This window comes from Callorhinchus milii, unplaced genomic scaffold, assembly GCF_018977255.1.
Source record: "Callorhinchus milii isolate IMCB2004 unplaced genomic scaffold, IMCB_Cmil_1.0 Scaffold8, whole genome shotgun sequence".
Lineage (NCBI taxonomy): Eukaryota > Metazoa > Chordata > Chondrichthyes > Chimaeriformes > Callorhinchidae > Callorhinchus > Callorhinchus milii.
Genome location: NW_024704749.1, coordinates 6835621 through 6859916, shown reverse-complemented (window position 1 = coordinate 6859916; position 24296 = coordinate 6835621). Strand labels below are relative to the sequence as shown.

Genomic DNA, 24296 nt, shown 5'->3' with positions numbered 1-24296 from the left:
GGTTCGTTTAAATAAGGACTCGGTCGCGCCCAAAAGAAGGTGTAGGAGGAGGAGGAGGAAACGAAGAGGTTATTCGTCACAGGAGATAAAGGAGTCGGCGGCCTTCGCTGGCTTTCGAGACGTGATTTGTCTCGCTCGATTTCAAAAGGAACCACGATAAAGAGTCTCGGGGGCATTCTTTACCCTTTCCCGACCGTCGGTCTGAAGCGCACCACCCCCCCCTCGCCCCGCCATCTCCTCAGTCCGCCTCTCCCTCCCTCTCGTCGAACCAAGCCCCTCCCCCCCGCCCCCCCCCTGCGGCGGAGGCTCGGCGCAGGCGCGCTGCGGCGGCAGTCAGAGGTCGGTGAAGATGGCGTCGACGGGTAAGGGAGGACTTTTAACTGTTGGGCGAATGGCGGCTTGACCGCGAGGAGGGCCTCTGTTCGGAGCGGACGGGGGCGGCCGAGAAATGGGGTACAGGCCCGGGGGCGGGATAGCTCAAGAGAGGGAGGAGGGAATTTTTTTTCTGTGAAGGGACGGGTTTTTTTTTTTGGGTGGGGGTTGGGGGGCGGCGGGAAGAGGAGGGAAAGAAAGGCGGGAGCGCGGAGGGCCTAACTCGGGCTGGGCCTGGTGGGGGGGGGCGGAGAGGGAGAGAGAGGCCTTATCGCGTGCTGTGCTGTGTGTAAAAAAAATCGAGCGGTCGGCCGTTGGGGCCTTGTGCGAACCTAAGCTCCTTTTTCCTTCCCCCTCCCTCCCTCCACCATCTCGTCCGCCCGCCATCCTATTATTCTCTTCTCCGTCGTGTTTCTTAAGCCGCTCGCTGGGGGTCGACACATCTACGCCACACATGTTAACCACCTCTCTCTCTCTTCCCCCATACACACACACACACACACACAAAAAGAGAGGCGAGGAAGGAAGGAGGGAGGGAGGGCCTGGGCTGCTGCTCGGTCGATTAGATTTAACCTGCGGAAGGGGGTTCGTGTGGTCGGTACAAGGGAGGGGGGAGGGGGGGTGGGGGTTGCTGAGGTGTGGTTGATTGTCTCCAGGCGGCGAGGGTTTTTTTTTTATCCCCCCCCCCAATCCCCACCCAAACGTGTCCTTGCTTTGGGACCTCGTTTGCTGGTGATTCTTTTCGGGTGAGATGGGGTGGGCGCCCACGGAGAGGTATATTTTTGTCCATCTTTCTCTCCCAATTATTTCTACAAAGCGACTTGATTTTTTTTTTCGTTTTTTTTTAAAAAAAGGCTATTCTTTTTATAACTGAAAATCTTTCGGGGGAGGGGGTGCGGTTGCGGTCGAGGGTCTTTTATGACATGAGAAATGGTCATATAAATATAATAATAATATAATATAAAATGGTAAAAATTATAAAGGTTTCAAATTTTGCTCGGGCATTTTTTTTCACAAAAAAGAGGATCAAAGTGCCGTGCTCTGCTTTTGGGAGGATTTCTTGCCTCTCCCTCCTCCCCCGAGGGGTGGGGTGGGGGAGAAAAAAACTTTTTTTTCCTAAAATTTTTCAAAAAAAAATCACTTCGAACTTTCGGAGGAGTCGACGGGCGCCATTGTGTGTGTGTGTGTGTGTGTTGTGGGTTGAGCGTAATGTTTGATTTCGAACTTTTTTTCGGTTTTGCCCGCACGGATTTGGCATCGTGCAAAAATGGAGTCGCACAGAATCCTGAATTAAATTTTGAAAAAAAAATGCGCGCGGGTAGATGTGTTAAACCCGTCCCCCTCCCTCACGGTTTAAGTAAAAGTCTTTTAACAAAGTGAGATTCCGTCGTTTAAGACTCGGTTGATATTGATATTCGTCCTCAAAGGGGGATATCCTCGTGGCTGCGAAGCAGTCATTGATCAGTGGGGTTCCTTCCATGCAATACATCAGGCTGTGTGATTTGTCTGAAGCCTCAAATGAGATCACACATTTGCAAACACTGGGTACCTATTTAACACAGGTCATTTTTGCTCCCTTAAATGCTTCAGCGATTGTGGCTCTCTGTGAGGTTGTGCTACCAATTTTTAGTGTCTTCCCCATTGAACATTTATGATTGCTGTTATACGTACCCGCAGTTGCAAAACATCAAAATGTGGCTTGTGTCTTGGCCAGCAATCTCTCTCCTCCCCCTCCCCCATGGTAATTTGTTCATGGCTATTCCTGGGACATTGATGTGTGCACATTGGGCCCCATTCATCTATCACATACCGTTTACTGCACTTTACAGCAATGCTGTCCTGACTTGACAGGTGATATATCAAATACAAGGATTATTTTAATATTTGTTTTCATGTTGGTATCTAATGCCAACTGTGTACTTCCATCTTTTTGGCTGGGCAAAATACATTCAAAGGTCTGAACAATAATTTTAGGTAGTTTTAATTGCTCTCTATTTCCTCCCATTTGTTTTGAAAATATTGGTGGCTTTGGTAGTTTGAGGCACATAGTAGAAAGCTAATGTTTTGGCATCATTTATTCTATAGGTTAACACCCAACATGTATTGCTGTCATTGAGTCCTGGAGTTATAACTTAAAATGTTTTCTAGTAGGGCAGGACAGGCATGAATTTGACCAATTTAAGAACATGAAGTGGTATGGGTACTATACTTTTGAGTGAAAAGGAACCTATTCCAATGCCAACGGACAACGCATTTAGAAAAAATACATAAAATAAATTCAAAACTGCTTTTCGAGTGGAACATTTTCTGTAAGTCTAATCACCAACCACACAGTTTAGTCACTTACCCCAAGGATGTTGAGAAAGATGTTCCTTGTGCCAACACAGTAAGTTTGTATACATATTAGCTTTCTTTTTGCCTTTAGTTTCCCTTTTGATGTGGGAGGAAACGCCAAACAGTGAAAATGTAGCTTTTTATCGAAATAATGCATTTAGTTATGAAATGTTTCAGGCTTTCCTGAATGTACCCATGAATGGAATACTTTGCCAACGCTTGCAAATTTTATATAATACACTGGTTTACCTCTTAGGTACTAGCTAGTACTGGGGCTTATTCTGAGGCATCCTATCCTTTTCAGTACCTCACTCAAGTGCTTATTTCTGCTTGTAAGACCATGAGTATTTGCAATTGATTAATGTTTGGGTGTAAATGGATCTCTACATCCCATTCAGGAGTGAAAGATGATGGAGTGGACTACCCAAGTATAGCAGGGGTATTAAAATTTTGGATTTGGACTCAGAGCATGTTGTGGGAAATAATGTTTTGGCAGGCGATGTGACATTGAATTTCCTGAAGGAGGTTTTATAGCAATACAATACAAAATTACATTTGTGTAGCGCCTTTCATGTCGAGGTGACGTCCCATTCCTCAAATGACAATGGAGGAAACAGTCCCATCTCCTGACACACTGGGTCTAAGCGCTGAAGCTATCAAAACTAGGAAGGTAATAGTATTTGGACTTGCACGAAAAAAAACTTCTCAAACGTTTTCAAAATGAACACATTTCAAATCGCCTCATAAATCCCATATCCATCTTGAGTTGCTGGATTCTGAATGAAGTGAAGAGTAGAGAAGGTGGGAGTACAACCACATCTAATTGGCTTTTTTTTTTGATTGTGCAACAGAGCCAATGCAATTTCTGTCCTCACTCGATCTATGTGTGTAGATTTGTGAGCCCCAGGTGGGGAGCAGTTTCTATTAGATTCGGAGGAAATTTATCAATTAATTTTTTTTTAAATAAGTCATCGTAGAATGACTTTGACACATCTTTAAGATGTATTTCTGAAGACCTAGAAAGACATTCAAATTATCCTTTCTCTGATTCCAAGAGATTTCAGTAACTAAACTGGCAAAGTTCAGCTAGAGCTCGTGATTTAGTTTGGGACTTTACCATACTGATATTGGCGATTTGATTGTAGTTTGAGTTTTCTGAGACATCAGTGGATGATTGGGGGTAGATTATCAGCTTATCTTGACCATTTCATTGTAGTCAGGGAGCTTGTGATAGAAGCATGTATGGATTTCGGGTGAAGATTGGACCATGCTCTAGCTTGATGTCCTTATGACCAACACTCTTGTTAAGGCTCATAGTTCAACAGTGGCCGATTTAGAAAATTAGACAGTATTCATGTCACCAACCCTAGTTAATGTCCACCAGATTCAACATTGCTCAGGCATGATCTTTAAAGCTACTTCAACACCATTCGTCAAAGCATTTTTGAAGAAAAGTGTGCTCCAATTTACATTGAAGTTGTCTGAATTTGATGCAGCTGCTACAAATTCAATACTTCTAGGTTTTGTGTCTTTTATTCAGTGTTTTTTTCACTTAACTGGCAAAACCTTGCCAGCAAATGTTGATTTGCAAGCTTTTGTTACATTTTGGGGGGAGAAAGATTACCTTTATTCATTTGTGTAAGAAGTTGTATTTTTTTAAAAATACGATCAATCACATAACAGTTTACGAATCATTCTGACCTTTTAAACCAAATACAAATAACCTATTTAGGTTGGGGTATTGTTCTATTGGTATTGGAACATTTGAATAGTTTATTTTTCAAGCATTTTTATTTGGAGTCTTTTCTCTTTTAGATTACAGTACCTACACCCAGGCTGCAGCTCAGCAGGGGTAAGTATCATCTGTGCCCATATCAAATGATCACATATTGAATTCTGAAGCAAGGAGTTGTTTGTTTGTTTGGTGGATTTCTGGTGGCACAAAATTTTTGTTCAGTGAGGAGCTAAAACCTGGAAAATCCAAGGTTTGATCCAGGCTGAGTTAACCCAAGTAGCAAGCCGGAAGCCCTCCATTTACTCTATTGCCCAGATTAGCTGAATGGGTGCAGAGAAGGGTGTTTGCACTTAGTTATCACTAATTCATTTGAGCAGCGAGGTACATAAGTCAGCAACTCAAATTTGATGGGTAGTTTTATTCCAAGGAATGAAGCCATTTTTGCTCCTTAATCTTCACAGGTATGGAACCTATGCAGCAGCTCAGCCTAATCAAGCATATGGCCAGACCACTCAGGTAAGCTTTTTTTAAAATATGTATGTTATGTTTAAAATCTTGCTTGGTCAACACGTTTGTGTTCTATACCCCACACTTATACAACCACCCTTTTCTGAATGTTTGTGATTAGGCCTATGCACAGCAGAGTTATGGGACCTATGCCCAACCCACGGATACCACGTACTCTCAGGCACAGACATCGGCGTATGGACAGACAGCATACGCTGCTGCATATGGGCAACCTCAGACTGGTAGGTATTTGTCTGCACTGTACTGGGAAAACAATTCTCTTATAATTGAGTGACGTGTATTCTGAAACTGTACTCTTTTTATTCCTGTCCGTTGTGCTTTCTGGGGTAGAAGGGACAAGTGCAGGTTTGAATGCCTGGTCATTGTTGCATGCCTTGTGTTGGTGTTTGTCTCGTTGCTGCATTGCATCAGACATCTAGAACTCCCATTTGCAAACCTGACAATTTTTGCCATGCATGTGAACAGTTTTTAAATGTTCCCAGTTTTTGGATCAGTTTAACTTATGATGTGAAAGTTAAGTGTAGTTACAAATCTATTCCTTTTTTTCATTTACTGATCTAGTATGAATATTTCTCTAGAATAGTAGTCGGGTTACAGAGACTTGCATTACCAAAGAGAAATCCATAGGATTAGTTATGGAGCAGAGTAGTTTGACCTTGATGGGAATGGTGTAACTTGAGAATGAGCAGTTGCATCCAACTTCATCCCTCTGGATATTTGTCTGTTTTGTAAGGTAATTGATGTCCACGCTTCGTTAGCATTAGATTAACTTTAATAATTCCCAACATGCTTTCAGTAACATAATTAGCTAGGCTTTCAAAAGGCTTAGCCATACAGAGCAGGAAGCACGTATCTCTTTATTTCTGCTGGTTAGTTAGCTTACTTAGCCATTCCTCCAGTATAGGTTTTTAGTAAAATTTCCACTCATTGTGCGATCTGGTGATAACTGGAAGTGGTGAATTTTGGGGCATTGAAAAATCTCATTTAGTTTTGGTGCCCTCTATACTTTTCTATAGCTTAGCACCAATGGCTCCTATGGGGAAAGGAAGGAGAGCAATGTTTATACGAGCGACTTTTCTTTTTGGTGCTTCAAACAATCATTCCATGTTATAGAAGAGAAAATGTTCTAAATAGCTTATCGATTTGCTTTATACATTTAATTCCATGGTCGTTGTACATAGAACAATTAGTATCAAATGATTTGGTACAGAATATCATCAAACCAGTTGAACATTATTAAATTGTTTCGCAGAACTACACAAGATATTGTTTAAATATAGCAAAGTAGTGAAGATGCACAACGCGTTGCTTCATTTGTTTTTTGATTCTGTCCAGCTTACAGTGCACCCGCTGCACCCCAGGCTTACAGCCAGCCTGTGCAGGCCTACAGCACAACTGGATATGACAGCACTGCTACCCCTCAAGCTACTTATGGGCAGCAGCCCACCTATGGTCAACAGCCTACCTATGCTGCATATGGCCAGCAGACTGCTACAAGTGTTGCACCGACCAGGTACGCGCCTGTAAGGTACGCATGATTTTTTTTTCAATTTGATTTAGCAGTTATAATGTTGAACTTTCTGATCCAGAGCCAAGAATGCTACTAACTGAACCAGGATGATGCCTACATAGAAACATGTGCAGGCTGTTCAGCCCCTCGAGCCTGTTCCACCATTTTATAAGATCACGGCTGATCTGTACTTCAAGTATAATTTCCTGCCCTTGCCCTTTATCCCTTAAAACCCTGACTAACATATCTATCTACCTCCAGCTTACTATGTAGTTTACATTGTTTGACCTATGTTCAATACATTGAGTTTATTGGTACACAGTGTTTTTATTTTTGGGCTAGCTTATATTTTAGGTCTACTGTTTATTGTCTTGTCGCCCATTTGTTTATCACACCTCTATTTAGCCTTTCAGAAAAGAGCAGTGTTGAATATTGAAATGTAATTTGCTGTTGTATGAAATATGAATTTAGCGTTTCTGGCAAGTCTTGTCCTACTCATCACAACTAGATAAATGAAATGACCTGAATTGTCCAAACTTTTAGACAACAATTCAGCCAGTATTGCAGTAAAATGTTTTCTAAGATGGTGGTAATGTATTTTTGTTTTTTTTAAAAAAGGGGGAACCTGAGCATTATCTAATTGCCTTTTGATACAATTTTCAGACCACAGGATACCACCAAGCAGGACGATTATAGCCAGCCCAGTACTGGGTACGCCCAGTCCAGTGTGGGATACAGCCAGGCAAGTTATGGGTACCCACAAATGAATGTCCACAGTGGTTACCCTCTTCAACCACCCAGCGCTCCTCCATCTTTTCCCCCCACAAGGTAAATGTCCAATTTGAGTTTCTTAATGAAAAGGGCAAGCAAAATAGTGCATGGGGTTTCCACCGTTTTTTGTATTGAAATGTGATGAAATGTTTAATGAAACAGTTGGCCTTTAATGAAATTTGTGATGCTTTGTTTGGGGGCTAGATGCTAGGCTCCTTAATGGTATAATGGGTGAACACACCACTGGGTGTAGCATTAAGGCAAACATACCATAAGTTACAGTTATGCTTCCCTGTCAGTGCTAAGTCAACTAAATTTACGCTGCTATCCATTGACCCACTGCTGAATTGTGTGTGCAGCCAACTAACGCTCTCCAGGCTCATATTCGTGTCTGAACCACTATAAAACTAGCAGAAAGCAATCTAGTTGGCATTCTTTGTGATAAATATATAAATATGTAACGATAGGAGCTACAAACTTTATTCCTTTACAGTTACAGTAGCACCAGTCAACCCACGGCTTACGACCAGAGTAGCTATACTCAACAGACTAGTTATGGACAACCAGCAAGCAGCTATGCCCCACCTCCTCCCCCAACTGGAGGATACAGCCAGCAGCAGCCACCAACTGGATACGGGCAGCAAAGCACCTATGGACACCAGCAGCAGACAGACTACAGCCAGCAAAGCCAGTACAGTAAGTAAAAATACTTATTGGGAATCGTAAACGTGCCTGCACTTTTGGTTGGCTGTCTTTCCCATCCCCACCCTCCTTGGCTCCCACCCCCAGTACCTGGCTAACACTGCAGCAAGTTGACACGTACAAAGTAATAGGCACTATGTAAATATAAATTGTGCTGTAAGATTGTCCCCCTCTCCCCATGATGATCCATGCCACACTGCCCCTCCACCCCCACTCGTTCTTAGTCTCGGCGTGCGCATTTTGGCTGCCGCCACCGACTCCAGCTGCTTCTCAAATGCTCCCACTCCAGTCCTCTATCCCACCTCCCTCTGCTCAAGTCTATGAATCTTCTGTTGGGCCCACCGTGGCAGGCGCTGCTGGCTGTCCAACAGTAGCCATTCCAACTGCCCTATACCCCATTCCCACCGCAAGGTCCAGCAGTCCCTGACCATGGGGGCCATCCTCTCTTCCCTCATCCACATTCCCACCCTCCCTGACAATCCTCCCCCTCCCCCACATTCTGCTACCAACTGTTTCCTCTGCATCGGCCTACAAAATGTCTGCTCCCTCTCCAATAAAACACTCACCATTCAAGGCCTCATTGTCGACGAAAACATCGACATTCTCACCCTCACCAAAACCTGGATCACTCCAGGCAACACCTTCCCCTGACAGAAGCTACACCACCTGGTTTCACCCTTCATCATCGCCCATGGTGGCAGTGTGGCTCTCATCTCCCAGTCCTCACTTGGCCTTATCCCCTCACTCCTTTGGAACCTTTCCCTCTGAGCATCTTACCCTTTATTATCCTCATCTTTCCCTCAAAATTGTCCCTCATCTATCCCTACCGCCCTTCCCCACCTTCCTTCCTGATATTTCCACCCCCTGTCTTCCCTTTCCCTCTGCTCCAAACGCCTCCTCATCCTTGGTGACTTCAACCTTCACTTCACCCCCTCCTGCTCTTACTTCTGCTGACTTCTCCCTCCACATCCATTCCGCCAGCCATGTCCGCGGTCACTCCCTCGACCTGGTGATCACTCGGAGCCTCATCGTCTCAGACCTTGCCATCATCGACAAAGCAATCTCGGACCATCACTTCATCTCCCTTAGCACCTCAATCCCTCTCGCCACCCAACCCACCTCTACCTCCTGCTGTGCCTGTTTTTACTCACGAAAGTCACCATGGTACACCAGCCACGCTCCCTTAAAGCACAGGTGCGTGCTGCTGAACAATACCTGGCTTAAATCAAACTTAACGTCCATCGGCAGATCTGGCTGGAACCTTCTCAAATCTTACCGCTCCACTCTCACCTCTTCTAAATCATTGTTCTACTCCAAGACAATCTTATTCCCCACCTTGACTGCCCCACCATTGGCGGGTGGGCCTTCTGCCACTCTGTCCCCACCCTCTGGATCTCCATCCCGCAGTCCCTCAGCCTTGCCTCTTTCAAGGCCCATCTTCAGACCTTCCTCTTTGACCGTGATTTTGATTACCCTCCTCCCCCACCAAACCTCCCCAATCCCGACCCCCAGCTTGGGTTCGAAGCACTGACTGTCCAGCGCCTTGGGATGTCTTCCTGCCTTGAAAGGCACTGTGCAAATGTAAATTTGTTGTTGTACAAACATTGTGTACATAACCATGTACTATATCTACTTAGAACTGAATTCTTGTGGAATTAATTCTTGTGGAATTATCACTCTTGGATGCTTATATGGTGTATAAATGATATAACCAGGTTCATACAGACAAGAGCCACCATCTAATAACATGAGTGGATATGGGCAAGACCAGAGTAGCTATGGAGTGCCAACCAGCGTATCTGATACCCGAAGCAGAGGGGCACGTACAAGCTATGATCCAGGCAGCCGAGGAACTTCTACAGGAAGTAGTATCAATAGAGTTGACAGTCGTGGTACACGAGGTGCCATGGGGTAAGATAAACCTTTTTAAACATTGATTAATACCAGTAATAACTTTAAAGCAAAAGTTATCGATACAGGGCTGAAAGTGTTAATTTGTAAATGTAAGAAAAATAACCTTTCAGGTAAACCAGGTCAATTCTAATTTAAGCTTAAAGAATTTTACAGACGCTTGGCTTTGGATTTTGGGGAGCTGTTAAATGAGATTTCCCCGAACTCGTAAATTCGCTGCTCTTTATTTTAGTCCGATCGCTACTATTTTTAAAAAGGAGCCACATCATCGACCTATTTTCAAATCAACCGGCTACACAAAACATGGACGTGACTTTTAGCCCTGGTTCGATTTCTCCAGAGGCAATCGGTGCCCAGCCTCTGTGGAATCTTTTATTAGCTTTTATTTAATTGGACTATTTTCAGCCCTGTTAATTGCTGCAGGTAGAATGTTCAGACAGAATGACGGCTGTAATTCTTCAAATGATTTTTAAAATTTTGACGTAGCTGCCGAGAATCTGTAAAGTAATGGTTTGAAATTGATGAACTGGTAAGAGGTTGCGTGACACAGTAGAAAGCTGATTATCCCCTATTGTTTGGGGACTGGCCCCATTGTGGATAAGCAAACGGTGCAGATAATTGGTCATAATCACCCAAAACACAAATTGGCTTCAGTGCTAACTAACCCAATATCTGTTAAATCAGGAGTTAGCACTGTCATATTACCACACCGTGCCAGCCCTGGTTTATTTTTCTCTCCCTTTCTCCACTTAACTTTTGTTTTTGTTTTGTTTTTCTCTCTCGTCTATCTCTGTAACTTTCTCTATCTCTGATTTTCTCCCTCTGACTAATCTTATACTGCACAAAATCTTACCTTCACACTACTGGCAAGAAAAGTCTTCATTCTGCGCCTTTACAAATTTATGTTCATGGATGTGAGGTGACTAGACCTTCACAGAGCAGCTGAATTGCTAGTATCCTTACATGGAAACACAAGATTTTGTGCATGTACGCAGCTAGACTTTCTTGCTGGTGTGTTGCAATCTTTCATCCACTCTTGCATCAAAGCCCCATGCAGATGAGCGGCTTTCTACTGTAGGTCTAATTTTGATTGCTCTGAACATTTTACCTGTTGATAGTATTGTTTAAACCAAATGTGCCAGTTACTGCATTTAATCTAGTTAACGTTGAACATCATAGCATTGGTTACGTAAAATTGCTATCCACATAATTCAGACATTGCCTTTCCTGGGTGAAACCTTTAATCCTGGCCTTGTTTTTCAAGGGGCTAAATTATTATTATTTTCAACTAAAATTATTGTAGGTATTCACTTGGGTACGTTTTCATTGCATTTATCTGAGAACTGGGGTGTGTCTCAAATACAACACGAGAATTTATATTTAAGGGGAAGGCAGAATAATATTCTGCTTCCTATGATCAAAAGGAGAATGCAACTCTTTAAAACTGATAAATTCATAACCGTTTAGGATGGGAAATTGTGGAATTAAATCAAGTGAGGATAACGGGCGTTGTTTGTGCTTTATTTTTAATCTGCAAAAAATTTGGGTAAAGGACTCCTTGAACCCATTTTTCTCCTCTCTCCCATCTCCCCCCCCCCTCCCCCAATGATTTCCCTAGAAAAAACTGGCACATAGTATAGGATATAATAAAGGTTTCACTTCAAGATTTGGAAGTTAAATTGACTTTTTATATAAAAGAAATGGGGTTTCCATTTGCTAAGTTCTATAGTGTCCAACGTGTGTGGTAATGCAACAGGTACTCTTGACCTTATTTGAGCCTAAATGTCTACATTAAGTGGAGAATAAAACCATAATTTGAAATTAAACCTTTGTTCAGACACAAAGAAAAATTGTTTAATGCTGTTTTGTGTTTTTAATATGTACAGGCAATGGAAACCCTATAATGGATGCTTTTTTAAAAACTCAGTTGTATTTTACATACTAATGAACAAGGGAGCTGAAAGCATTATCGAGAGATGCGTTCTAGTAATAGGCAGGGTCAGTGGAAAAAAGAGCTGCGGCTTTGGATGTTTTTTACCCCTTTTTTTAAAAAAAATAATAGAACCCAGCTTTCAAAATGATACCTACCTTGCCAGTATCTCCCATCTTAAATGCTTCCGATTCAAAATGGTTGGTTCTGGCCCAGAGACCTATCAATCTGCAAGCTTGTCAAATGAGTGTTTTTGTTTTTCTATATTTTTTAAAAAAAAGTAGTTGCTCCACTGCCACTGAATTGCCCAGGCTAGGTTTTCTGGTGTCCTACAGGTGAATTTGATTGTGTGTTTGAGTGGTACTCTTAATAAGAATTTAATGTTTGCTCACTTGATGGTTTTAATGGGGGGAAATGCACCACCTGGTGCAGGTTTGAGCTGTACAGACCAGAAAGCAAATATGATGTGAATCTTTTGATCTCTGCCACGGTGGCGGTGGGACTTTTGCAACTGACTTGAGTGAATTGGGTTTTTTGTGGGAGAACGGAGAGAAAATGAGTTGGGTTTCTGCTCCTGATCTGTTCTCTTGACACTTGCTGGATATATGGGTATCAAATTGAAGGCAGGCTGAAAAATGTGGCCCAATAGCCTATGAAGGCTTGCTTTCCAATGGTTACAAAAACAAGTCCTCTGCCATCTATTAAGCCTTGCCTTAGAATAAGCCTTGCCTTTAAAAAGGAAGAGGATAGGAGAAAATATCTGGAGTGTTTCTGGTCTCATCATTGATACCTGATGTGTTGAATATATCTTGATGAGAGTGCTGAATGGGACTAAATCTGTTGCACATGGACATGCACGCACACACTCCCTCTTGTTTTCCACTGACTCTGGCGTCTAGATGCTACCTCGAGGTCACTAGCTTGGGTTTTGATCAAACGGGTCTGAGAGTAACTAGTGATCCTCAATTCAATGTAGTTTGGGGCACAGCAGAGAAGAGTGGTGACGTTTAGCCTAATTGCTCTGGTCACTTTTACTCTCGTGCCACCTCACACACAGAAATCCATCCCAGTTGTGAATCCTATTACTAGAAAAGCTATGTGGTTACTGTAAAAAAAGAAAACCACAACCCAACATTTAAAATCTGAGCAGGTAAGTATTACATGAATAAGGGTACACAAACGTTCACTCATGCTCTCCAGAACCCTTTATGGCTTATATTTCCACAATTCTGTTCATTATATACCGTTATAGTAACGGCACACGTGGGTCTGTCTATATCCTTCTCATTGGGGGAGCTTGGTGTTGTGTTCAGTAAACACTGGTTTGGTTAAATGCTGTTGATGGAAAATTGTCCATCAGAGAAACCAATTCTCTCTGGCTTATTAATGACTAAATACACTGCAAGTGTCTAAATCAAGTCAATGTGTAATATTGACAAGTTATAGGATTTAGGTATAAAAGTGGTTGAGATGCACTATTTTAAAATGGGCTGTGGAGGTCATTGCCGTCTCGTGATGTGCTACTGAGCTAAATAAAACACAAAAGCCTTGGGTTCGATCTGTTCTTTGTGCTGTTAGCCGGTCTACAATGGGGACAACAATCTGTGTCTGTCGCTGGATTAGGGAGGGGGAAAATGTTCAACCTATTCTCTGTGCTGAGTTAGCTGGTCTACAATGGGGCACTACTACTGCTTGTGAATCACAGGACTAGGGAGGGAAGAACTAACTAGGTGTCCTGATTCCTAACAGTGCCCCCGGCTAAAAAGTTTTTCTCCTGTGTGTGTGTTTGCCAATTGAAGGCTGGTTTGGGTTTGGCCTATCGTCCAGTAGCCTGTTAACCGTGGCTCACCACGTGAAGGTTACTCTGAAGAGGTATGAGGGTCGCTGGTACCCATGGAACCTCCATACGAGTCATTCCCTTTAGGAGAGGAATGGATATAATTGCGGGAGGAGGGGGGAGATCATATTGGTAGAAGCATGTGATCTGTGTTCTGGTTAGTGTATTGCTGTTCTCAACAGTGGTCACAATGGGATGAGTTGATGCCTCAAGTGATAACTTCAAGCTCTCGGGAATAATTTTGATTGCAAGCTTACAGCTGAACCAACTCTCTTACCTCGCAGCAGGTAACCCATGCCTGCTCCAGATCTCACAGGGTGATCCACCAAACTTTTTTTTGGTCCTAAACCAATTTTTTGTTGTATATTCTATATTGGTCCTAATGATTTTTTTTCCATATTCAATGGAGCCACCACACCTTTTTGACGAAAGCCACTGAGGGAAAAGCGGTTTGCAGTGATAATGCCGGGAAACCTCTGTTAATTTTTAATAAGGATTGAATTATTGGATGCTTAATTTCAATTGTGGAAACGACTTTCAGCCAGATGTGGAAATCCTCAGTTTGCACTACTTATTTTGTTAGGCGGAGGCTTCCTAACTCTTTTCCCCCCTCCCATTAAATTAGATTATTTCTCTCTGAATCATAATTCAACTATGAATGAACGGGAAGGCACTTGGTACATGGCTGACCCCTATCCTTGGGATATTCTGCTCTCCAAAGGCATTCATTTAGAAAGATGCAAGAGCAGCTTTTGTTTGCAAAACTCTGCGGGAAGGTTGTCCTGTACTGTCTCCCCACTGAGGTTGCAGCTAAGAGCAATAACTTGGCTATCTTGTTGGGAACTTAAATACTGTAATCAGCCAAACAAGCCAAACATAACCTTTCCCCAGTAAATTGATGGTGCAATATTCTGAATACCTGAAGAATATTTTGACCCTTAATAGCTTTTTGAATACATTTTTATCTCCCACTCAAAAAAAATGGACGTCTGTTTTCTCACAAGGATTGCAACTTTCAGAGAATGACTAACTGGGCTCTGAATGCTTTTAAAATGCATCACTGTATTTAAATGTGGGAAATAGTTTAAAGTAACTTACTGAAATGCAGTTTTTGGCAAAGAATTTAAAAGTAACTTAACAAACAAAATTGTTTGGGGACATGATAAATTTTTAACCTGGATTTGTTATTCGGATTATAACTCTTCTAACCTGGGGGGGGCAGGTTAATGCATTTGAAATAACTTGAACGGTTTGCCGTTTTGAAACTAGTTTGTCATTCTGTGGAAGAACTTTTAACTGTATAAGTGCCTGAGCAGTTACGATACTGCTTTCACTCCCTTGTCTGCAGGTGAGTATTAGAATGTAGTTTGATTAAATGCCGATACAGTATTTATTTTTTTACAAAATGCTTGACTATGGAAACTATGTTAACATGCTTTGTCGCATTTATATGCTACAGGTTACAAAGTGAGAGCCTTGTTTACACTTCAATACTTTAAACTATTTTGACTGAGCCGGCAGGATATTGAAAAAGTGGGACTAGACACGTTTTCTACCTGTGTATGGACAAAAAATATATGGTGTATGCAAGTGGAGTAATACATAAAAGCATGGTATTGTACTGTACACTTGTAATGTGGTAAACCAATGTAAATCTGGAATTTTTTTATATATATATACAGTAATGTTATTTACTTAGAAGTTAAAAACAGAGTAATGTAAACCCCTAGCATTAATGGTTATGTAACCGTTCTGTTATAAACTGCATGCTACCAGCTTTAGTTCTTGAGATCCTTGTTGACTGGCAATTCAAAACCGTGAAGGTACATATGGTTTTCGAGGGTGTGCGAAAGCTTTAGGAGACCTACTCTGAAGAAAGGCAAAACTCGCAGCTGAAAACTGGTGAAACTTCAGAGGGCCTTAGCCAGTGCTTTTAACGAGGCACAAGTTTCATCATTGAGCCTTAAGCTCGAGTGGTACTGGCTTAAGGGATACTTCATTTCTTCATATTTGTCCCTGCAGCGGTGGCGATCGGGGTGGCTTCAGTAAGCCTGGTGGTAAGTTTTTGAGTATTAAAATGGTTTAGTCGAATACATTTGTGTTTGCAGTCTGTGATTTGGGGCGGGGGAAAAAAATCTGTTAAAATTTTACTTATACAAATANTTTTTTTACTGGTGTCAAAGTGCCGGCATTAAAATGGGTTTGCGTTTATATAAAAAAAATGGGTTTCGAATTACCTGATCCTGGTGATGTGGATATGGATGTGTAAAGGGATAACCACTCAAGTGGCAAAGTGGTACTTTTCTTTTTAAAGGAGTTTTTTTAAAAAAAGTGGATGGGGAATTGTTTTTTTTTTAAAAAAGTAAGACTTACCAGATAATTGCTTATAAACTTCTCAAGTTGCATCATTGAGAATGGTTTCACACGATATGGTCTAGAATTAAAGTTAACCTCAGAGTTGACTTTTTTACGTTTACAGTGCATCTCAGTTTCAATGAATAACCGAAAAGGTGCTGGAATTTAGATCTAGATGTTTTTTTAAAAGGTAGCGGGGTCGTTCGAATGCAAAGTAACATGGTTGCTTTCTCTCCTCATGTCCTGTAGGACCCGTAGAAGAGACACCGGAGCCCGAACCAGGTAATGTGCTAGGTTACTAGGATAAGGTGCAGATTTATTATTTTACATAGATATCATGCAGAAACACCAAAGAGCTTTTTTTTCTCTGTCTCGTTAGTAAAATGTGCAGCTACTTTAAGAAATGGTCTCTTCCTCTTTTGTCCTCCAAGCATGGGTGTCAGGGAAATAGTCACATTGGAGGCACGAATAGCTCCTATCCTAGACTGTATGTATAAGTGGACCTCAGTTGTGTTGCGAATTTATTCGGTCCAAAGAAGAAAGTTGATGGGTAACTAACCTTGGTTTAGGGAGTCTCCGAATAGTGGAAGGTTCTGTTTTACTCCAAGCCTGTGTGTAATTTTTAATTCTGGTTCTATACATTGAGTTTTTCTGTGTTTTTAGTTGCAGTTGCTGAGCCCCCACCACCCCCACCTCCACAGGAAGACCTGGAGACTGACACCATTTATGTACAAGGCTTGGGTGAGAATATAACTCCCGAAAGGCTGTTGGACTTTTTCAAGCAGACTGGGTCTATAAAGGTTTGTTTCTGATGTAATGTACTATCGACTAGATATTGCATGTTTTTTTGTTGTTAATGAACCTTCTTAACTTGGTACCTGGGCCCTACCCAGATCAACAAGAGAACTGGACAGCCTATGATCAACATCTTCATTGATAAAGAGACTGGAAAACCCAAGGGTGAAGCCACTGTGTCTTACGATGACCCTCCTGCCGCCGAGGCAGCTCTGGAATGGTTTGATGGTAGGGCTTTCAACCATCTCCTGTAATCTCTCTCACCCCCACTCCCCCCACCGGAACAGTGTGACACCTTTCTCTCTGTTGTTTCATATCTTGTATTCTAATCTGCAGGCAAGGAGTTTGACAATAACCCGATCAAGGTGACCATGGCTAGAAAGAAGCAGCAGCAATCGCAGTCACAGAGCCAGCAACCACCACCGCTGACATTCAACAACATGCGGGGAGGGATGGCTCTCCGTGATGGCAGAAGTGGCCCAGGCCTCCCTGGGCGTGGAGGTGAGAATACTGCGTTTCGCCCACAAGTCATTCCACTTCACTATATATTCTGTGAAACGCTTTGAGATGTTTTAACGACAACTTACAGTAAAATATTATATTTGTTTAGCGTCTTTCGCGTTGGGAGAACGTCCCAAGGTGCTGGATTTATTTAGTGCCCCTCATGCAGAGTAGAGTCTCAGAACGACATAAGGCGCTATATCAAATGCAAGGATTATTATTATAACTGATCATATCCTGCAATTATTGGGTTTTTAAAAAACAGATAGCTACATTGAAACAACAGCAACTTGCATTTATCTAGCATGCCTCCTCATGCAGGGTAGTGTCCCAGAGTTGTCTTCAACGAGATCAGAGGGCTGGGCAATTACATTTTTAATCTTTCGTAATCCATTCTTATGGTCTGGTGTCTTAACCGTGGCTGTTGGATATAGAGAATTGTCTAACGTTACCCATCAGTTTACTAAATGGCACTCGTGTACTGTTTAACAATGCTCACATGTTAAGCACTGAATGAACGTATCCCAGTATTTGAAGTTACATGTGTGTTCTGTATTATGTTCTTCATTTCAGGGCCCATGGGACGTGGTGGCAGCGGAGGCAGTGGTGGTGGAGGCGGTGGGGGATTTGGTAGCCGAGGAGGTCCTCGTGGCCGCGGTGGACCTTCTGGAAACACACAGCAGAGAGCTGGCGACTGGCGGTGTCCTAACCCGTATGTGGACCGGTTTATATGAGCGGTGGGGGGGGGGTGGGAGGGTGCTGTTGCATCTTGAATTGTACTGCCAAAAAAAGGCTTCAGACTGACATCATCTTCTATCTTGTCTTCAGAGCCTGTGGGAACTCTAACTTTGCCTGGCGAACTGAGTGTAACCAGTGCAAAGCTCCCAAGCCGGACGGCCCTCTCCCACCACCCTTCCCTCCAGGTCAGTAAACTGGGTACCTGTTAATGCCCCGGCTCTGCCGTGCCATGAGCAAACATTCCATGCCGTTCCCCAATATCAATAGGTTGTATTTTAAGCCTGTGGGACAGACTTTGCAGCATTGTTCACACTTAACAAATTATTTTCCTGTCTTTACCATTGAACAAGATTGTGCCACGTAAATCTGCACAGTATTCTGTTGGCAGCTTCCTTTTGTTGCAACTTGGCTGCAAGCAGGAGGACTGAGTGTACATTGAGCTCCAGCTTCATGTGTGTTACTGTAACCTCAAAGTGCTTTTTAAATTCATCGGATTTTTTTAAGCAAGAATGAACTTGGACACTTAAAGTGCCTACGCCATCGCAACCTCAGGTGCTGTGCAGTCACTAGTTTGCATGTAATGACTTTTCTGCAGATAGCTTTGCTTCAACAAGTGTGTTTGAAAGTATTGATTCAGTATGCCGTGTAATTGAATAGNTTTTTTTAGGAGTGTTATCTAAACTTTTCTTGGAACATTTGCAGAGAATCTTAGTCACTCAATCCACAACTGTTTGTGGGACACTGCTGGGCACATTGGCTGCTACGTTTCACCCACAAAACATAGTCAATTCACTTTAGAGTAATAATAATCCTTGCATTTGATATAGCGCTTTTCACGTCGGGAGGACGTCCCAAAGCGCTTCACAGAACACACTGTAAAGTGAATTGACTGTATATTTGTGGGCGAACGCGGCAGCCGATTGCGCACAGCAATGTCCCACAAACAGTTGTAGATTGAAAATGACGAATTTATTATTGTTTTTGGTTTTGGAGGGATTATTATTAGGCTCTGTGTGGAGTAAGGAAACTTGCCCAAGGTTTCGCCCTCTGCCTGGAATTGAACTCAGGTCTCTCACTTGTAAAGCGAGTGCTCTAACCACTGAGCTACCGGACTCCACTTTGAGGCGTCTCGAAGACATAAGGCACTACAGCAAATGCAGGGATTATTATTTTATTATCTTTCAAGTTGCTGAATTGGCCTCCCTCTGTCTGTCTGATTGCCAGGTGACCGTGGCCGGCTGGGGCCCATGATGAGAGGCGGTCGAGGGATGGATCGCGGGGGATTCCGGGGGGGCCGGGGTGGAGACCGCGGTGGGTTCAGAGGAGGTCGCGGTGGTGATCGAGGTGGCTTCAGAGGTGGCAGAGGCATGCCTGGCATCCCCATGGGGGAGCTCATGAGCTTCAGAGGCGGGCGAGGTGGACCAGGAAAAATGGATAGGAAGTAAGTGAACAACCAGTCCTAAAATGGTGTGGCTTGTGGATTTATTCTTAAGTGTCATCCTCTTTCTTCGTAACCCCGTTTCCACTGACCAATGCTGGGTTACTGCACCACACCACAATTACTAGGCACTGCTCTACCTCACACACCCATCATTCTTCATGTATTGCTGCGCATGAGTATCTGCCATCTATTTGGCTTAGAGTATTGCAACTATGACTGCACATTTACACTTGGGGATAATTGGATCGAGAGCAAACTGACTGACTGTTCCTCTTCCCTGCCCTAGTTCAGGGTTAGGGTGCCAATTCAACACCCCCTCCCCCCCCCGCCCCCATCTGATATCATCCTAACTCTAGATACAAATTTGAGGTCTATTTCCCCCTCTGAGCTGATAAGATTCATGGTAGTCCTCACCTCTGTCTGTAGTGGTATCTGCTGTTCATGGGAGTTGTCCATGAAAAGGTGATTTGGTGTGATAGTGATTTGGGTGGAGATGCCGTAGTTTTCCATTGGACCCACATGGTCTTATCGAGTGAAATACTAACTGTCTCCATTCCCTTTTAGGGGCGACCGTCGCCAGGACCGTCGGGAGAGACCATATTGAAGTAGATGACGCCCGCCATCTGCTTTTCTGTTTACTACAACAAATATTTTTTAAAAATGTTTTAAATTTGTAATTCCGTATTTATAATGTTGTTTGCAACAACATTACGGCAATATTTCGGTATTGTATTAGTTTTTTTTTCAGTGGATATAGCCGAGTCAGGAAGTAAATTTCATGTTAGGGTGACTTTTTTTTTCTTTTTTGGCTTAATTTTGGTCAAAGTGAATGTAATGATGTGAATGAGATCCTGAAGAGCATGCGAAACAACACAAAAAATGTACAGTGCATAGCTTTTGTTCTGTTTATACTATGGTGATACTGCAATAAAAAGCTGAGTCGCTCTGTTTTAGTCTGGCTTCCTGGAGTTCTGCTAAACAAAAGTTAAGTAACTTGGCAGCAATGAGTCAAAACGCAGATTACTAAAGTTTCGGATAATGGCAGTGAACTGAGCTTCTGCAGCTTAATTAAAAAGTTCAACAGCTATTAACAAAAAAAAAAGTTGCACGCGTCGTTTTGCAAATTTTCATTGCGCAGTAATTGCTATAGGAAATCCAAAAGTATACACTGGATAATTCCCAACCTCGCCCTCCCCAACCCAACTTCTGTGATCTTACCAAATGACCCCCAACTTTGCATATTGGCTAGATTTTTGACCCCCCCCCCCCACCTTTCAAAATGATTTTAAAAAAATAGCTTCTGAATTGACTGATGCGTGATGCGATCAAATACTTACTTGCAATCTGAGGTGAGGTACCCAGATCTGTGACCATTTCAAGAATGCTTCAATAATCGTGGATTCATGCGATTGGGGAAAATATAATAGCATATTAGCCATATTAATTCTTCATACAATGCTGCTTTTCAGTGGTTAGGCTTGCTGACTCAGGTATTCTCTGTAAACTTTTACCTGTGAGACTAGCGATGGTGTTTGAGTTTGCTTTGACTCGAGTATATTGCTGTGCGGCATATTCTCTTTCTTTGTGTGTCTCTCACTCGTTTAACAAAATTGTGCTCCACTTATATTTTTTGGCTTTTTAAAAATTTCAGTTGTGCCGATTTTTTGTCTAGTTTCTTTTATCCAACGTATTAACCATCAGTAAATAGTGAGATTACAGACTGCTCACTTCTCGTTTTCTTTCAAAGGAAGGGGGAAACAAGTGATGTTTCCAGAGCTTTGATGTTACAAAAATTGAAATTAACTAAGATGATTCACTCTGATCAGAAAGAGTGCACATCAGCCAACTCACTTTTTTTGTTAAAAATATGAACTGAGAAACTGTTATTGGTAAACGTCCTTTTTTTGGAAGATTTGTAAAATTCTGAGCTTCGTAGGCACGTTGTTTAAATTCTCCTTTCAAAACAAGAACTTGTTGAATATTGTTTGAGAACCGCCTATGACTTTTACGGTTTAAACAACGCAAAAAGATTGCAGAATGTTGTATTATAAAAGTGATGTGCATTATGACTGAATAATGCTTTGGGCATATCGATAGCCTGGGTATAAAATATGGCGTTTTCCAAACCACACACACCATTAGAGTTCTGTATTGCTGTTATTTTTCTAAGTGATTAAAACTTGATTAATAAAGGTTTTCTTTATTGGCTGAGGGTGTGATTTTGGTTCAGTGTATTGGCGTGTGCGAGGCTACAAAATCAGCCATAGAGTGTATGTTTAGTCATGTAGGACAGGTATGAGTTTCCTTTGCATGCATTTCATCTGAATCTGTTTTTTGGTGCCTGAAACAGCTTGAGTTGGCATTATTCTGTATGTGATTTTTTTTCCTTCACTAAAACCATCAAGTTAGTCCAGTGTGAAAATTTAGACCGACGATGTAGTGTAGTTTAGCTTTTAACTGCCGTGTGTTCAACATATAGAGTTGAGATGGGCAGGGGAGAGAATTGACCCAGTGCTGGTAAGAAATATGGAGTCCACAATTAATAGCCCCGCAAGCGAGAGGACCCAGCGCGATTCCGGGCAGGGCAAAACCATAGACAAGTTTACTTACTCCACATGCCTCTTTACCTAGCAGTAAGTAGGAACCCGGTTGTTAGTTGATTGGTAGATTGCTTTCCAGGGCTGACAAACCTTACAAAAAAAAATAATAATGATTTGGCCACTCAACCCACAAGTTTGTGGGATACTGCTGTGTACAATTGGCTTTCACCCACAAAATGTAGTCTTGAGACGATGTGATCTGGTATGTCAAATGAAAATTATTGATTTTTTTTCCCCCCAGTGTAGTGTAAGCTATAAGTCATGTTCTTCTCGCATTCAACTTGAATATTGGCTGATTGCACAGCAACATGTACTTTTTGTCCTGTTTTGGGGGAAAAGTTAATCAGGTGCCAGTTTTTCTGAAGGCCGCTGTCGATGTTTTCTAAGCCATTTGTGCTTTTCTTTTTCTACATCTTGTGCCTGGGATAGATTGGTACATGTCAACTCATCATTTGGCCGGTGGAACAAAAATACAGCCAGAAACCACAAAGCTTTAAGCATCAGTTGCCTATTTACTGTTTCCACCAACTCACTGTCTCGTAGAGACAGAGCTCTCTTAAGACACATGGTTGCTTATTAACTGGCTGTTATGGAGCTTTTTCTAGGTCACTGAATATGTCCCAGCAGGTCTTTGCTCTTATGCAAACAAGGGGAAATATTGTACAATCAAAAGCTCTGGGTCTGCACTGACTGAAATGGGTCATTCTTTAAGGTTTCCCTTCCAAACTACTTGTGTATATATTTGGGTGAATGAAATCTTACCCATTACAAACGTCTTTCAGGACTTCGATCTGTTTTTGGAATTCTCTCCATACAATCCCTCTGCCTTTGTCCCATCCTTCCCCTCTTTTAGATCATGATGGAAGACCTTCATCTTCGACCGAGATTACGGTCACCACATCCCTCCCGCTGACTCGGGGGGTATTTGCCAGCAAAAATAGTCACTGCACTTGTTAAGTGTTGTCTGAAGTGCTTCAAGGCAGCATTAGACACAATAATGATGCTTGCATTTGATACAGTGCCTTCTCAAAGCGGTTCACAGAATATATTGTAAAGTGTAGTGACTATATTTTGTGGGTGAAACATGCAGTTTGCCAAGTGCAGTGCTAAACTCCCCAAGTTCGAGTTGGACAATCTAGTGGGAATTTCATCAGCCAGTGAAGTATTCAGCAGCTGGACACAATGATGTACAAAGAGACTGTTCTTTTGAGGTTTCTGGCAATTGTGCACAAGATCTGGGAATGATAAATAAGTTACAAAGCTGGAAGCATTCCCCCTTTCCACTAGAATACTTGGAAGTACAGTATTGGATTTTGAATCTTCACAGCTTGGTAGTTATAGTTATTTTTAACCGGGTCGTGTTACTGCTGCGGATATATTCTTACAGAGACCAGATACACTGAGCAGAAATCGAAGCCTCCTGATCAATTCCTCCTCGAGTCTTAATTTGCTTTACAGACCAGAAGCATTACTCAGCATTGCGCCACCAGACAGCACAGTCAGCCAGTCAGTCCAAGCATGTTTTATGACTGCAGCAGGGAATTGGAATTATAGTACACCAGGACAGCACTAGATGGAGCAATTGCCCTCAAATCCTCCAGTGTTGAAACCTTTTGCAACATGGATTTGAAATGCAATATTTATTCCTCAAGAGAAGCACAATATATTGATCAATAGTGGACCCCTCTCGTGCATTTGAGAGAAATACAGCGCTTAGTCTTTGTCAATATTCTTTCAAATAAGCTGACTGTATTAACAATATTCTCTCCACACGGTTCACCTCCTGTACACCGACCTTGTAAGTCAATTTATTTCAAAAGATAATCTCTAAACTTTGGTTTCACATAGAAGAAAATAATGAGTGAATTATTTATTATTACGAGGGTCAAACAATTGACCTAATGAATGGAGAGGGTGGAGGAACTGAGCCAACTTTCACTGCAACAGAAAAGCTTGAGGTCTTTAAACTGAGAGAAGGGTTTTGATGAGTCGATAGGGAGAAATTATTTCCACTGGTGGGTGAGTCTGACTGGAGGACATCAATTTAAAAGAAGGCAAGTAAATGGGACAGAATGGCTTGCTCTTCAAATCTGCAATCAACAACATGGATTGGAAGCATAGCAAATTATAGTAATCTCTATAAATGAAGAAAAATCAAACAAAGGTTAATTAATGCGATGGAAGCTTTGTAATAATAATTCTTGCGTTTGAGGTAGTGCCTTATCATGTCATTGAA

The 24296-nt window shown here is 42.2% G+C and overlaps 1 protein-coding gene across 4 annotated transcripts; it reads left to right on the top strand.

The window, feature by feature from the left end:
• The first annotated feature begins 303 nt into the window (after positions 1-303).
• Positions 304-21668, top strand: LOC103184345 (RNA-binding protein EWS). Of its 4 annotated transcripts, none has more exons than XM_007902290.2 (18): positions 304-362; positions 4522-4558; positions 4903-4957; positions 5070-5190; positions 5300-5314; positions 6305-6482; positions 7143-7307; positions 7744-7946; positions 9668-9863; positions 15653-15687; positions 16235-16267; positions 16649-16785; positions 16879-17008; positions 17117-17281; positions 17855-17993; positions 18110-18204; positions 19244-19460; positions 20025-21668. In XM_007902290.2, the coding sequence occupies exons 1-18, from the start codon at positions 350-352 to the stop codon at positions 20062-20064; spliced, it is 1974 nt and encodes a 657-aa protein (XP_007900481.1). In that variant the 5' UTR covers positions 304-349; the 3' UTR covers positions 20065-21668. The 4 variants fall into 4 exon arrangements, with proteins under 4 accessions (XP_007900481.1, XP_007900479.1, XP_007900482.1 ...); XM_007902288.2 differs by having other exon boundaries at positions 6305-6497; XM_007902291.2 differs by lacking the exon at positions 5300-5314.
• Positions 21669-24296: the final 2628 nt, after the last annotated feature.

Bases quoted from the DNA above. Each gene is read 5' to 3' on its own strand.
- LOC103184345 (XM_007902288.2), top strand. The intron at 9,864-15,652 runs GTAAGATAAACC...TTGTCCCTGCAG, and splicing joins GGTACACGAGGTGCCATGGG to CGGTGGCGATCGGGGTGGCT. The intron at 16,268-16,648 runs GTAATGTGCTAG...CTGTGTTTTTAG, and splicing joins GACACCGGAGCCCGAACCAG to TTGCAGTTGCTGAGCCCCCA.